Source organism: Littorina saxatilis, linkage group LG5 (genome assembly GCF_037325665.1).
Source record: "Littorina saxatilis isolate snail1 linkage group LG5, US_GU_Lsax_2.0, whole genome shotgun sequence".
Lineage (NCBI taxonomy): Eukaryota > Metazoa > Mollusca > Gastropoda > Littorinimorpha > Littorinidae > Littorina > Littorina saxatilis.
In genome coordinates this window covers 56,822,061-56,839,386 of record NC_090249.1, presented here as the reverse complement: position 1 = coordinate 56,839,386, position 17,326 = coordinate 56,822,061, and the positions used below count along the sequence as shown (strand labels likewise).

At 44.4% G+C, this 17,326-nt stretch overlaps 1 protein-coding gene across 2 annotated transcripts in view; it reads right to left on the bottom strand.

The window, feature by feature from the left end:
• Nucleotides 1–17,326, bottom strand: part of LOC138967485 (uncharacterized) — a 47,142-nt gene that overhangs the window by 18,144 nt on the left and 11,672 nt on the right. For both annotated transcript variants that reach the window (XM_070340042.1, XM_070340043.1), the window contains exons 3-6: nucleotides 16,014–16,145; nucleotides 5,869–6,007; nucleotides 4,961–5,105; nucleotides 3,470–3,627 (exon numbers count right to left, since the gene is read on the bottom strand). In XM_070340042.1, coding sequence (XP_070196143.1) covers nucleotides 3,470–3,627; nucleotides 4,961–5,105; nucleotides 5,869–6,007; nucleotides 16,014–16,145 — 574 coding nt within the window. The remainder of the gene's footprint in view (nucleotides 1–3,469; nucleotides 3,628–4,960; nucleotides 5,106–5,868; nucleotides 6,008–16,013; nucleotides 16,146–17,326) is intronic.

The following is a 17,326-nucleotide window of genomic DNA, read 5'->3' as shown; positions in this document are numbered from 1 at the left end:
CAATTCTTAACAAGTATCTGACAATCATCGGTCCACGCTCTCGCTCAGTGTCTCTGACAGGATGGATCATTACTACGCGGAGTAAAGGAGCTAAAAGCCGAAATCTATGAAAACAAGAATACAGAGTTATCTCCCATATGTTTTTCGCTAATGTTTCTGAGAAAAGACAAAATTAATTTGCAGAATGGCCGATTCTTCCATCTCTCGACGAACAGATTCTCACTGAGAGACTCAACCATTTCACCAAGCTGTTCATTTTTCCACCCTACTTTGCCTACAACCGTATAATTATGGCTGGACTCGGTCTTTTCATTGTCACAAAGGACACATCTACTCAAGTTTTAACCGGTGTCCGCGCCGTAGCCATTTTGTTATGATCACGTGACAAAGTTGATTATCACATGACACTTTTGCCATATTTAGAGTTGTTTGCACAGTAAATACATCCATGAAAGATAGCTCGCTAGAAACTGTCTTACATAACAATTCCTTTGTAATTTAAAAATTACACAACACCATGAAAAATCATTATCGACGATCGCGAATCTTTTTATAATTACACATTAACATGCTTTCATTTGAAACTTCGAGGTCGTCATCGTGGATTGACGCCCGATCAAAGGTAATTGAAGCCCGACGGAGCGAAGCGACGGAGGGTTTCAATTTAGACTTTGGGAGGGCGTCAATCCACGATGAAGACCGAGAAGTTTCAAATGGAAGCGTGTTAATGTTATTGTAATTCAATCTGACGACGATCTCTTTCCTGCTTTCATGCGATGGTAAACAGACAGAATATGGTTCTGTTCTGTTCACACACTACTTTCAGTCCACCTACCTGCAAGGGTCAAGTCCCAAGAAATATGTATCTGTATTCCTATCTTATCACTCTGCTCTTGTTTTGTTTTCTTTCACATACATTTTCCCTTCTCTTTTGACGGGTTTTTAGACAGCAAACTCAAAACACATTCTTTTCATCACAAAAGCGATCTTTGGAACTGACTGACGTAATCCGGAAGAATTCATACATCAACTTACATCACGTATTCGACGTCATCACTTCGCATACCTTATGGTCTCGGTATTTTGTTGGCCTTCATATAATTTCCTACTTGTAAAATGACCCTCAAAGCTAACCGAGACTAATTTGAGGTTGTCTCAATGCGCCTCGCCAGCAGGTTGTTAATGGATTTTTTTGCGAGTGGTTATCGACAATTGTAATTCAATCAAGTTTGCGTTTTAATGAAACAGATCCTGTGATTGGTCAGAATGCCCCAACTCATTAAAAATTACCGGTCATTAATTGTCGATAACCACTCGCTAAAAAATCCATTAACAACCTGCTGGCGAGGCGCATTGATACAGCCTCAACTAGTCTCGGTTAGCTTTGAGGGTCATTTTACAAGTAGGAAATATGAAGGCCAACGAAATACCGAGACCATAAGGTATGCGAAGTGATGACCTCGAATACGTGACGTAAGTTGATGCATGAATTCTTCCGGACTACGTCAGTCAATTCCAAAGATCGCTTTTGTGATTAAAAGAATTTGTTTTTGAGTTTGCTGTCCAGAAACCCTTCAAAAAAGAAGGGAAAGTGTGTGTGAAAGAAAACAAAACAGGAGCAGAGTAATACGATAGGAATACAGAGACATATTTCTTGGGACTTGACCCTTGCAGGTAGGTGGACTGAAAGTAGTGTGTGAACAGAACAGAACCAATTCTGTCTGTTTACAACCGCATGAAAGCAGGAAAGAGATCGTCGTCAGATTGAATTACAATAACATTAACATGCTTCCATTTGAAACTTCTCGGTCTTCATCGTGGATTGACGCCCTCCCAAAGTCTAGTTGAAGCCCTCCGTCGCTTCGCTCCGTCGGGCTTCAATTACCTTTGGTCGGGCGTCAATCCCCGATGAAGACCTCGAAGTTTCAAATGGAAGCATGTTAATGTGTAATTAATGACCGGTAATTTTTAATGAGTTGGGGCATTCTGGCCAATCACAGGATCTGTTTCATTAAAACGCCAACTTGATTGAATTACAATTATCAATAACACATTACTAAAAGCTCTAAATATGTAAAAAAAAAAAATTGATTTCTTCTCCAGAGGGAGAAAACAAAGGCATCCTGTCAGGGATAAATGAGACCAAAAGGGAAGGAACTCATTTTACCTGAGTTCAGGATGGGAAGCACTTTTGAAGAGATTCAACATCCGACTGAGTGTTGTTCTCAAGCCCCAGTCTTCCGTCATTTACACATGCATTTTTGACCTGATGCATTGGTCTGACCGCTGGACGGTCAACCGTCCAATAGTTCTTACACGTACAAGGCAAATTTGTATAGCCAGGACATTTACTGATTTAGACCTACAGTGGAGTCCGGGTACAACAAATCTCAAGGGAGATACATTTTAGTTCGTTATATCAGATTCAGTAATTCGCTGTAGAGTTTTCAACCCTTAATGGCCTCAAGACAAGTTTTCCCACTCACCTTCAAATGATCGTCCCATCGATCTTTCCTTGGAGAGTACAATCTCTGCATGTTTTCAACAGCTTCATAATATAATCCATAGAGGCATAGTTCAAATGTTCACTTTACTGTAATTTTAGAAGTAAAATTTAAAAAGTCGTGTAAAAGCATGTACCGTATTTTCCGGGTCATAAGGCGCGACTATTTTCCTCGAGTGTATCAAAATACAAAAAAAATCAAAGAGACCGCCTGAGTACCAGTCAAACAACTTGTGATAATGCATGTTTCAGCTACTAGGGACTACTCTGGCCATGTTTCCTCTCAAGACATCAAAGAGACCGCTCCATAGGTTAAACTCGGTCATTGACCCCGGTGCAGGAAGTGTTTCCTCTCTCAGATATGACAGGGGAACCACCTCTCATAGCTAAAACTGGGTCATTGACCCCTGGGCAGAGGGTCAGTGTCTATAAACAAGGCATCACAATGGACCTGCCTTTGATCTCGCCGCACACACAGAGCACACATATTTCCACTCTGTATTCTTCCTTTGATGTGCGGCTTATTTTCATTCTTCGACCGTTTGTTACCGGTATACTTTTACTTGTGTTTGTGTATTTTTGAGTATTTTTGTCTTTGGAGACAATTATTGACATCAGTTCGTTGTAGCCTTGTGACTTTTAGAGACAAAACGGCTCTGGGGCGATGAAAACGTGTTTGTTATAAGAGAGGTTCGTTATGCAAATGAGTTCAAAAGGTTCGTTGTAGCCGGAAAGTAACAAGTAAGAAATAGAAGGCTGTCTGCCGGGAAATCAATGGCAGTTCATTAAAAGCGGGATTTCGTTATACCCAGGTTCGTTACAGCTGGACTCCACTGTATACATATTTTCATGCTAGGTCCGACTGACCTATCGTCCTCCGAGTCTGGTAAGCACACTGTAAACCCTAAAACTTTGGTTACACAGCCCGTTAACCTGCATTGTGCAACACTTCCACCTATGACGTACAATGCTTTGAAGGGTGACGGGGCCGGAGGTCAGTCCGCCAGGCACCAGGTAATCGTCGTACTCCTCCAGCATAACGGCAGACACCTGACGCAGCAACCACGGCGGTGACACACACGACAACACCTGCTGCAGCTGCCTGCTGCTGGATATCCCTCCACCTGTGTTGGCACAATTAAACACAGATGATATTTCTGTACCTATGTCAAATATGATTGGGTTTGCCTGCTAGTCAATCATCTGAAATAGTGGAACCCCATTTTTAAGACCAACACCCCCCTCCCCCCAATTTAAGACTTCCTCTCTTTTAAGACCTTACTTTTTCTCAAATTCTGTTTATAATCTCTGCAAATTCACTCTCATTTTACTTTTTGATTTTAGGACTCCCTCCTTTTCAAGACCTGATTTTCTCAGTTTTTTTAGGGTTTTTTTCCACTGTATTTCTGTATCCATGTCCAATATCACGGGGTTGTCTGCTAGTCAATCATACATACTATTAGTAGAAAAGTTACCTGTATTAACAACTTACAGTGTGCCCGGGCCCCTTGATGTATAATTGAATACACCACATACACACACACATTGTTTGTTCTTTAGTTGTTGTTCTTTTGTTGCTTATTGAATGGTTTGTTGCCCGTGAAGCAGTTTACACAGGACATCAGCTGACATTCTACAGGCAGCAAAAGGGTTAACAATTAAAACTTCTATAACCCTGCAGTGACCCCAAAATTTGACGAGGGTCAACCAAACTAGGGTCACGTCGGGAGATCATCAAACCCTAGAAGTTCCCAAGTTCTAGCTTAAAGGCTGACATAGTCCTATTTAATTATTTTAATTACTTCCAGGGCTTTTCCCATCGTTGCGGGGATGTATAAACTAAGCTTCCTGCAAAGTTTTAGGTTTGAAGTCCTTACCAATTACGAGAAATAATTAATTCTTTATTGCTATGTTTAGCAACAGTTCTCCAGGACTTGGACTATTTTAAGACCGTCAACACAGACAGTACAGCGTCGTCAATACCCGCGTGAAGGAAATCGCTCACCTTCCACGTGCAAAACGTAGTGATATTGACACGCCAGATTAGCGCGGTAGCGTATTGTGCTATGCAGGAAAGCGCACTTTTCTGTATTCTTGTTAACTTCGCAATTTCCGGAAAACATCCACTTTCACTTTGAGGCTGTTTTGTTTACATTCAACACTATCAAAACCACTTTGCAATACTGAAATAATTTTTTCTGTGTTCGAAAGCTACAGCCAATCGTTATTATATCCCCTTAGGTACGGTTTTATGACATTATTGGCACATGTAAACAATAGGAATGAATTAATGAACGCTACGAAAAGGGCAGCCTTTAAACAGTATCTGAGATAACCTCAATGTTAAGTTTTCTGTCCACGGTCGGACACAGCTCAGTATTTAGACTAACCGGTTACTCAGGTGAGTCAAAAAGAAAATGAGGACTATTACAATAATCAGCACTTTGGGGGACATACCTGAGATGGCCTGTGTCAGGTCTCGAACCATAGCACTGCTGCATCGGTCAACCAGACCGCCTGCACTGTACTGCCAGTTGTTGTCCACCAGGTGGCAGCACTGTGTTGCCATGGAAACCAGCTTGACCAACTCTTGCCAGCACGACTGTTAAAAAAAACAACACCTGAGTCAGCAGAATCAAGCAGATGCATAGTCCTTGAAACAAGGCAATAAGCATTTCTTCATGAAACAAGGTTTTGTAAGTGCATTTTTGCCCCAAAGTACAAAAACCAAACTAACATTTTGATTTACATACATACATACAGTTTTTAGTCCTTCTCTTATATTTTTTTTCTTTCATTTTCATTAGTTTATTGTCCCATCGCTGGGAAATTTGGGTCGCTTCCTCCCAGTGGAAAGAGTCGCGCTACCCAGGTGTCTGCGTGTTTGGGTGTATTCAGCCACCTGCACATAGGCAGAATGACCAAGGTCTTTTACATGCCATTGTGGTGACATGGGGGTAGGACATGGCTTCCGTCTCTGGATCTGCACATAAAGTTGACCTGTGTCTGTCCCGGCCGAATTCGAACCTGCGACCTTCCGATGACAATTCCAGCACTCTACCAACTGAGCTACTGGGCCCCTGTTATTTTGACGTAAAATCCCTAATGCGGCAGAATAATCGACAAGACAACTGTGGCCACCAAACGAATGAAGATGAACACACTCACACACACACACACAGAGAGAATAATCGACAATATGACTGTGGCTGCCAAGACGCATGAAGATATCCCCCACACACACACACGCACGTAATACACACACACACACAAGATGAGTGATACTGAACAGATGGTACTGGACATACAAACTCACACACATTAATGATACAGAACAGATGGTACTGGGCATACAAACAGTCTACCTGTGGTGTGTCCAGGTGTTTGAGAGCAGTCTCCAGGAAAAGAAGGAGATCCCTGGTGCGACCGTTGGGGTAGACTTGGTAGGACGGCGACCACAGGCTTCTGATCACCAGGCACTGGATCCGACCCTGTCTGCTGGCACTGGCAACACAATGCATGCTACTTTACTTCTGATCACCAGGCACTGGATCCGACCCTGTCTGCTGGCACTGGCAACACAATGCATGCTACTTTACTTCTGATCACCAGGCACTGGATCCGACCCTGTCTGCTGGCACTGGCAACACAATGCATGCTACTTTACTTCTGATCACCAGGCACTGGATCCGACCCTGTCTGCTGGCACTGGCAACACAATGCATGCTATTTTACTTCTGATCACCAGGCACTGGATCCGACCCTGTCTGCTGGCACTGGCAACACAATGCATGCTACTTTACTTCTGATCACCAGGCACTGGATCCGACCCTGTCTGCGGGAACTGGCAACACAATGCATGCTACTTTACTTCTGATCACCAGGCACTGGATCCGACCCTGTCTACTGGCACTGGCAACACAATGCATGCTACTTTACTTCTGATCACCAGGCACTGGATCCGACCCTGTCTGCTGGCACTGGCAACACAATGCATGCTACTTTACTTCTGATCACCAGGCACTGGATCCGACCCTGTCTGCTGGCACTGGCAACACAATGCATGCTACTTTACTTCTGATCACCAGGCACTGGATCCGACCCTGTCTGCTGGCACTGGCAACACACAATGCATGCTATTTTACTTCTGATCACCAGGCACTGGATCCGACCCTGTCTGCTGGCACTGGCAACACAAAATGCATGCTATTTTACTTCTGATCACGAGGCACTGGATCCGACCCTGTCTGCTGGCACTGGCAACACAAAATGCATGCTATTTTACTTCTGATCACCAGGCACTGGATCCGACCCTGTCTGCGGGAACTGGCAACACAATGCATGCTATTTTACTTCTGATCACGAGGCACTGGATCCGACCCTGTCTGCTGGCACTGGCAACACAATGCATGCTATTTTACTTCTGATCACCAGGCACTGGATCCGACCCTGTCTGCTGGCACTGGCAACACAATGCATGCTATTTTACTTCTGATCACCAGGCACTGGATCCGACCCTGTCTGCAGGCACTGGCAACACAATGCATGCTACTTTACTTCTGATCACCAGGCACTGGATCCGACCCTGTCTGCTGGCACTGGCAACACAAAATGCATGCTATTTTACTTCTGATCACCAGGCACTGGATCCGACCCTGTCTGCTGGCACTGGCAACACAATGCATGCTATTTTACTTCTGATCACCAGGCACTGGATCCGACCCTGTCTGCTGGCACTGGCAACACAATGCATGCTATTTTACTTCTGATCACCAGGTACTGGATCCGACCCTGTCTGCTGGCACTGGCAACACAAAATGCATGCTACTTTACTTCTGATCACCAGGCACTGGATCCGACCCTGTCTGCTGGCACTGGCAACACAATGCATGCTACTTTACTTCTGATCACCAGGCACTGGATCCGACCCTGTCTGCTGGCACTGGCAACACAATGCATGCTACTTTACTTCTGATCACCAGGCACTGGATCCGACCCTGTCTGCTGGCACTGGCAACACACAATGCATGCTACTTTACTTCTGATCACCAGGCACTGGATCCGACCCTGTCTGCTGGCACTGGCAACACAAAATGCATGCTATTTTACTTCTGATCACGAGGCACTGGATCCGACCCTGTCTGCTGGCACTGGCAACACAAAATGCATGCTATTTTACTTCTGATCACCAGGCACTGGATCCGACCCTGTCTGCGGGAACTGGCAACACAATGCATGCTATTTTACTTCTGATCACCAGGCACTGGATCCGACCCTGTCTGCTGGCACTGGCAACACAATGCATGCTACTTTACTTCTGATCACCAGGCACTGGATCCGACCCTGTCTGCTGGCACTGGCAACACAATGCATGCTATTTTACTTCTGATCACCAGGCACTGGATCCGACCCTGTCTGCTGGCACTGGCAACACAATGCATGCTATTTTACTTCTGATCACCAGGCACTGGATCCGACCCTGTCTGCTGGCACTGGCAACACAAAATGCATGCTACTTTACTTCTGATCACCAGGCACTGGATCCGACCCTGTCTGCTGGCACTGGCAACACACAATGCATGTTATTTTACTTCTGATCACCAGGCACTGGATCCGACCCTGTCTGCTGGCACTGGCAACACAAAATGCATGCTATTTTACTTCTGATCACCAGGCACTGGATCTGACCCTGTCTGCTGGCACTGGCAACACAATGCATGTTATTTTACTTCTGATCACCAGGCACTGGATCCGACCCTGTCTGCTGGCACTGGCAACACAATGCATGCTATTTTACTTCTGATCACTAGGCACTGGATCCGACCCTGTCTGCTGGCACTGGCAACACAATGCATGCTATTATACTTCTGATCACCAGGCACTGGATCCGACCCTGTCAGCTGGCACTGGCAACACAATGCATGCTATTTTACTTCTGATCACCAGGCACTGGATCCGACCCTGTCTGCTGGCACTGGCAACACAATGCATGCTATTTTACTTCTGATCACCAGGCACTGGATCCGACCCTGTCTGCTGGCACTGGCAACACAATGCATGCTATTTTACTTCTGATCACCAGGCACTGGATCCGACCCTGTCTGCTGGCACTGGCAACACAATGCATGCTATTTTACTTCTGATCACCAGGCACTGGATCCGACCCTGTCTGCTGGCACTGGCAACACAATGCATGCTATTTTACTTCTGATCACCAGGCACTGGATCCGACCCTGTCTGCTGGCACTGGCAACACAATGCATGCTATTTTATTTCTGATCACCAGGCACTGGATCCGACCCTGTCTGCTGGCACTGGCAACACAATGCATGCTATTTTACTTCTGATCACCAGGCACTGGATCCGACCCTGTCTGCTGGCACTGGCAACACAATGCATGCTACTTTACTTCTGATCACCAGGCACTGGATCCGACCCTGTCTGCTGGCACTGGCAACACAATGCATGCTATTTTACTTCTGATCACCAGGCACTGGATCCGACCCTGTCTGCTGGCACTGGCAACACAATGCATGCTATTTTATTTCTGATCACCAGGCACTGGATCCGACCCTGTCTGCTGGCACTGGCAACACAATGCATGCTACTTTACTTCTGATCACCAGGCACTGGATCCGACCCTGTCTGCTGGCACTGGCAACACAATGCATGTTATTTTACTTCTGATCACCAGGCACTGGATCCGACCCTGTCAGCTGGCACTGGCAACACAATGCATGCTACTTTACTTCTGATCACCAGGCACTGGATCCGACCCTGTCTGCTGGCACTGGCAACACAAAATGCATGCTATTTTACTTCTGATCACCAGGCACTGGATCCGACCCTGTCTGCTGGCACTGGCAACACACAATGCATGTTATTTTACTTCTGATCACCAGGCACTGGATCCGACCCTGTCTGCTGGCACTGGCAACACAATGCATGCTACTTTACTTCTGATCACCAGGCACTGGATCCGACCCTGTCTGCTGGCACTGGCAACACAATGCATGCTATTTTACTTCTGATCACCAGGCACTGGATCCGACCCTGTCTGCTGGCACTGGCAACACAATGCATGTTATTTTACTTCTGATCACCAGGCACTGGATCCGACCCTGTCTGCTGGCACTGGCAACACAATGCATGCTATTTTACTTCTGATCACCAGGCACTGGATCCGACCCTGTCTGCTGGCACTGGCAACACAATGCATGCTATTTTACTTCTGATCACCAGGCACTGGATCCGACCCTGTCTGCGGGAACTGGCAACACAATGCATGCTACTTTACTTCTGATCACCAGGCACTGGATCCGACCCTGTCTGCTGGCACTGGCAACACAATGCATGCTATTTTACTTCTGATCACCAGGCACTGGATCCGACCCTGTCTGCTGGCACTGGCAACACAATGCATGCTACTTTACTTCTGATCACCAGGCACTGGATCCGACCCTGTCTGCTGGCACTGGCAACACAATGCATGCTACTTTACTTCTGATCACCAGGCACTGGATCCGACCCTGTCTGCTGGCACTGGCAACACAAAATGCATGCTATTTTACTTCTGATCACCAGGCACTGGATCCGACCCTGTCTGCTGGCACTGGCAACACAAAATGCATGCTATTTTACTTCTGACAAAGAAGCAGAAATAGAAAGCTACAGGTGGGGTAAGAGAAGGGACAGAAAGAAACAACAAGTCGCGTAAGGCGAAATTACTACATTTAGTCAAGCTGTGGAACTCACAGAATGAAACTGAACGCACTGCATTTTTTCACAATGACCGTAATCCGCCGCTCGTGCAATACGCAGTGAAACTGACGAGACTGTTTAGCGCGGTAGTGGTTTCGCTGTGCTGCATAGCACGCCTTTCTGTACCTCTCTTCGTTTTAACTTTCTGAGCGTGTTTTTAATCCAAACATATCATATCTATATGTTTTTGGAATCAGGAACCGACAAGGAATAAGATGAAATTATTTTTAAATCGATTTCGAAAATCTAATTTTGATCATAATTTTTATATTTTTAATTTTCAGAGCATGTTTATAATCCGAATATAACATATTTATATGTTTTTGGAATCAGAAAATGATGAAGAATAAGATGAACGTAATTTTGGATCGTTTTATATAAAAAAAAAATGTAATTACAATTTTCAGATTTTTAATGACTAAAGTCATTAATTCGAAAATTTTAAGAATAAATTTTCATTTGATTAATATACTTACCCAATTCACATATAGCAATTTACTTCAGTTTAGTGCTAGAACGCTGAAACTACGCTCCACCCTGGTAGGGGGGGAAGTAACCCTAAAAATAGAACAGCCTTGACGGTCACATGACCACCTCTAGCCAATGGTTACCTCCTACATGTACATGCATTGCGCATGCGTACTCTCGCCGCCATGTTATTCATTCGCTCGAAGCGCCCTTTTATTTTTAGGGGATCTAAAGCGGGGTAGGAGGGAGGGACTTTAGTATGTGAATTGGGTAAGTATATTAATCAAATGAAAATTTATTCTTAAAATGTTCGATTAAATTACATATCTTATCCCAATTCACATATAGCAGATTGCTAATTAAGGTGGTGGGGTGCTCACCTATAAACTAGGCAACAATTGCCCTGCCGCTACCATAGCTGGTAGCGCCTTGGTACCATCCTGCCGCGCACTGGAAATGTCGCGCAGGTAAAATTAGATAAGACATCCTCCGATCTCCAGTAGGCGGAGTTTAGGACTTCAGATAATCTTCCTGATTTTAGCACCAACTTAGCTATGTCCTTATCTCTCTTTGACTGACTGACTGACTATTAGGGTTTAACGTCCTCTTAGACCAACTGGTCTATATTGGGACAGGTATTGGTAATACGCTGAAGATATGGTGTGATACTTTGATTCGAACAAGCCCGCTGTGGCTGTCTTCTTCGACACACCAGCATTGGGTTTGTCTCGTCAAAGTATCGAGATACGATCATGATAATCAGAGACGAGAGATGATGCATGCGTGTCTTCGTGTTTTCCAAGCCCTGAGACTTTCGCTGTGAACGTGGGATCTTTTTCGTGCGCATGTGTGCACACGGGGGTGTTCGGACACTGAAGAGAGTCTGCACAAAGTTGACTCCGAGAAATAAATCTCTCTCTTTGTGTTCAAAGACGATAAGAGTAGCTTTTGATTGTGATCTTAACTCCTTGTATGAGACAGGAAACTCCTTGTGTGAGACAGGAAACCCCTTGTGTGAGACAGGAAACCCCTTGTGTGAGACAGGAATTAAGGAGCATAGTGATCTAACTGGTCAGATTCATAAGACTGGGTCGCCTGTGGCGAGAATTCTATAGAGATGAATAAATTAGACCATCGAAGATGGTTATCCTGACTTCTGATTCTTGGCTAAGAAGTCTGGCCGGAAACCGAGTGAGATTATATATTATATATGAAGTCTTATATCGCGCGCGCATCTCCAGACTCGGACTCAAGGCGCAGAGATCTATTTATGCCGTGTGAGATGGAATATTTTTTACACAATACATCACGCATTCACATCGACCAGCAGATCGCAGCCATTTTGGCGCATATCCTACTTTTCACGGCGTATTATTCCAAGTCACAGGGGTATTTTGGTGGACATTTTTTATCTATGCCTGTACAATTTTGCCAGGAAAGACCCTTTTGTCAATCGTGGGATCTTTAACGTGCACACCCCAATGTAGTGTACACGAAGGGACCTCGGTTTTTCGTCTCATCCGAAAGACTAGCACTTGAACCCACCACCTAGGTTAGGAAAGGGGGGAGAAAATTGCAAACGCCCTGACCCAGGGTCGAACTCGCAACCTCTCGCTTCCGAGCGCAAGTGCGTTACCACTCGGCCACCCAGTCTCTATTGGAAGACCGATGATAAACCTGGAGTTTCTTCTGCGGCTGCAGATCGATCTCGTAGACATGCGTAGCCAACCTGACGGTGAGTTCAAGTGGATCCTTCACGCTAGAGACCATTTCACAAAGTTTAGCTGGCTGTATCCAATGAAAACCAAAATGGCCGCAGAAGTAGCTGACCATCTGATAACTCAGTTTTGTGTGTTTGGATCTCCAAGAATCATGCAGTCCGACAATGGAAAGGAGTTCACTGCCCGAGTGATCAACGACCTGTCTCTTCTCTGGCCCGGCATGGTCATTATTCACGGAAGGCCGAGGCATCCTGAGTCACAAGGTAATATTGGTTCGGCTATTCAAATGACTGGTGTTTTTTTTTTAATGAAAATCAGCTGGGAACTTCCTTAGTTATTACACATTAAAATTCGTGGTTTTCTTTTTTGTGCTTGTGCTGTTGTGCAAAAATTATAAAGTAGCTTAGTGGAAGGACAATTGTAAAGTCTTCTTTCTTTTCTACAGGATGTGTCGAGCGTGGAAATGAGGGATATGGTGGTCAAGCTCGGCAAATGGATGGGGACGCACGAACAAGAGTGGAGCAGAGGACTGAAATTCATTGCACATGCTATAAACACTTCCGTTTCAAGCACCACGGGGAAATCCCCATATCATCTTGTGTTTGGTCAACGCCCTCGGTCTGACTGCACTGTGTGGGAAGAACTGGCTTGTCAGGGAATTATTGATGAAGAGGATCTTCCCGAAAACATCATGTGTCGGCTGAATCCTGGATCATCAGCAGACTCTTCTGTGGTGCCGCCTCCCGATGTTTCGACTTCTGTGGTGCCGCCTCTTGGATCATCAGTCTTGAAACTCGCCTGTGGTGCCGCATCCCAATGCTTCGACTTTCCAGTGTGGTGCTGCCTCCCGATGCTTCGACGTCTATGGTGCCGCCTCCCTGATCATCAGCAGACTCTTCTGTGGTGCCGCCTCCCGATGTTTCGACTTTAGTGGTGCCGCCTCCCGATGCTTCGACTTCTGTGGTGCCGCCTCCCGGATCATCAGCAGACTCTTCTGTGGTGCCGCATCCCGATGTTTCAACTTTTGTGGTGCCGCCTCCCGATGCTTCGACTTCTGTGGTGCCGTCTCCCGGATCATCAGTAGATTCATCAGCAAACTCGCCTGTGGTGCCGCATGCCAATGCTTCGACTTCTGTGGTGCCGCATCCCGATGTTTCGACTTCTGTGGTGCCGCCTCCCGATGCTTCGACTTCTGTGGTGCCTCCTCCCGGATCATCAGCAGACTCTTCTGTGGTGCCGCATCCCGATGTTTCGACTTCTGTGGTGCCGCCTCCCGGATCATCAGCAGACTCTTCTGTGGTGCCGCCTCTCGATGCTTCAACTTCTGCGGTGCCGCCTCCCGACGTCTCTTGTTCCGGGCTGCCGCTTTCTGAGGCCTTGAGTGACGATGCTTCAGAAGAGCCAAGCACGAACAGTGACAACATGAAACGTGGAAAGGAGTTTATTCTTCTTGATTCAAGAAACCTGACTGTTGCCACTGGTACAGAGGTGAAGCACCGCACAATCATTCATGGACACAATATCAACAGTGAATCGCATACAGTTGTCCTCATTGAGGAAGTGATGGATCCATCTTTCTTTCTTTCTTTCTTTCTTTATTTGGTGTTTAACGTCGTTTTCAACCACGAAGGTTAGATGGATCCATCATTTGTTCCATCAGATGCAACCACTTGAAATAGGACAGTTTGTGTTGTGGTGTCGGTCAGACATGGTCGAATTGGAAGATGACACATCGGGTCACAAAGAGGCACGATTTGAAGCAAGGAAAGCATACCTCAAAGCCGCATCGCGTCAACAAACCCGTTATGAGAAGAGAACAAAACAGCTACGTCATACATTTGAAGAAGGCAACACAGTCAGCATCAAAATTCATAAAGTGGATAGGACTAACACCAGTGCAAAACTTCTGCCATGCAAAGTGCTTGCAACGAAAACAATAGACCACAATCTTAAACTGTTCAAAGTGTACACAACATCAGGTATAATAAAGAACTGGTTCAGACCAGAGGAATTGATTAATATGAACAACGTACATTTTTCAACTGTAAATCACGTGGCACCCAGCAGTCTCACAGAGATCAGTCTGATACAAGCCTCACAGGCGTGCACTGGATGGCTTGCATCTTCCAGCTCTTCTGCGTCAAACGTCTGCAAGTGCAAGACCACTTGTCTGACCAATAGATGTTGTTGTAAGAAAGCTGGGATCATGTGTGGGACAAAATGTCACCCATCAAATTCTTGCTGCAAGAACTGAGTTTGTAGTGCACGTGTTGCATTGGGCAGACCCAAAGGGTAACTTGAGGCGAACAATTACACTAATGACACTGTCAATTTATTCAGTTCATTTTCGATCTCAGACTTTTTATTATTCTCCCTACCATTAGTCCGGGCAGGAGGCCTTGATCATGGGCTTGCTTATTGGTGTTGATCAAACCTTTAATTAATTTAGTTAATTATGTTTTCCATTCAGATGATTTTCACACTCTACTGCTTGAGCACGTTCTGTATGGATCAATATCAAATGTAGAAAATGTATTTAACTATAGTTTCTAAGCAAAGTCTATTTTTTAGAAAAACGCTCAAACATTTACTGTTGTTCTTCACTGTAACTGCGATGGTATATAGTTTCGTCAAAAACCAGGTCAACGATTTCTTCCTACTTCCCGGACAAAATTGATCAACATTACACGCTGTATTATTTTGTCGATTATTAAACCATTGATTTATTGTTCTAGTGTTTTCCCTCTGTAAGATTCCGGTTTGCACTAGGACAATCTTGGATTGTACCAGATCTCAGTTTCTACTGGCCGCTAGGAAGAATGAGGATCCTCATTTCTCCTAGGAAGAACAAGGATCTGCATTTGTACTTGATATTTTCCAGGAAGAACAGGGATCCTTGTTTCTCCTAGGAAAAACAAGGATCCGCGTTTGTCCTAGGACAATTCTGGATTGTCCTGGATACTCGTTTGTCCTGTGACATATACATACAATACCATACAAACACAATTTTTTGACATAGCAGATTGAGTGAGCCAGTGAGTGAATGAATGAATGAATCAATCAATCAATATGAGGCTTATATCGCGCATATTCCGTGGGTACAGTTCTAAGCGCAGGGATTTATTTATTTATTTTTTATTTTATTTTATTTTATATACACAATACATCACGCATTCACATCGGCCAGCAGATCGCAGCCATTTCGGCGCATATCCTACTTTTCACGGCCTATTATTCCAAATCAAACGGGTATTTTGGTGGACATTTTTATCTATGCCTATACAATTTTGCCAGGAAAGACCCTTTTGTCAATCGTGGGATCTTTAACGTGCACACCCCAATGTAGTGTACAAGAAGGGACCTCGATTTTTTGTCTCATCCGAGTGAGTGACTCATAGAGTGTGCTTCTTTGCATGCAGACATGTGTGGACATGCGTCTGAAGCCCTTAGCTGAGCAAGACACTGTATCACAGAGGACCAAATGATCAACCGAAAGTTGAGTTTGAGAGTTCATGGTGGTACTGGTTCATCTATTAGCAGACTCAAGAAAAAAGCCTTACTTTTGCATAAACTGATGGAAATTTTTCTCCAAGGCCTTAACCACTGTGCGAAGGATGAGACGTGCTCTTGGTCCAGAGGCCGATTTGCTGTCATCCAGATCTTCTTCAACCTCCGCTTCACACACTGCATCCCTGTAAATCACCAGAAAACACAATTCAGTGAAAACAGTGGAACTGGAACCTCCCTTTTAAGGCTGGAGTATACACCTGAGGCCATATTTCAAAGTGGTTAGGCAGTTTTAAAGGTTTGTTTTTATGTTAGTTCAGTGTTTTGTTTATCAGCAAAAAACAAAATGAATAGAGCTTGTCGCGCAAAATTTTGAGATAACGACTGAAGTTTGAGCATAGGTATGAGATTTTTTCATGCAAACCCTACTGAAGAATTTGTGATATTGTATTGTGAATATGTAAACAAAAAAACAATCGGATGATCACAAACTGAAGAAGACGAATAGGGAAGCAAAATAGAACATCAAACATAGTGATTTTACAGGTGAATTTGGAGAAAAAAAACTTGTGTATCCATTTTTAAAGCCCAATTTGAAGCATGGAAAACAGTCAAACATAAATTATAAGTGTTAAAGTGGTTACAGTGTTCAGAAATAGTGTTAAATAACAAGTTGAGTTATCCCTCTTCACCAATTTTAAAAGAAATACACCTCTTGTCGCGCAAAATTTGAACTGTGATGCTTTTACTACCCCCACCCCCTCATTACTCATTTTATAAGCTTAATTTAAAGCTTGGAAGACAGAAAAAAATAAATTAAAAGTGCAAAAGTGGTTACAGTGTTCAGAAATAGTGTACGATCATACCAAGTTGAGTTATCCCTCTTTATCACAGTTAAAAGAAACGCACCTCTTGTCGCGCAAAATCATGAACTGTGATCCTTTTACTACCCCTACCCCCTACCCATTCTTCAGAAAAGAGTGCATATTATCTTCCAAATAGAAAGGCAAGGTAATCAGATGATCAAAAACTTCAGAACAGAAATAGGGAAGCAAAAAAGAACACCCAACAGAGTGATTTAACTGGTGAATTCAGAAGAAAAAAACTTGTTTACTCATTTTATAAGCTGAATTTAAAGCTTGGAAGACAGAAAAAAATAAATTAAAAGTGCAAAAGTGGTTACAGTGTTCAGAAATAGTGTTAGATACCAAGTTGAGTTATCCCTCTTTATCACAGTTAAAAGAAACACACCTCTTGTCGCACAAAATCTTGAACTTTGATCCTTTTACTACCCGTACCCCCTACCCATTTTTCAGAAAAGAGTGCATATCATCTTCCAAATAGGAAAGCAAGGTAGTCAGATGAT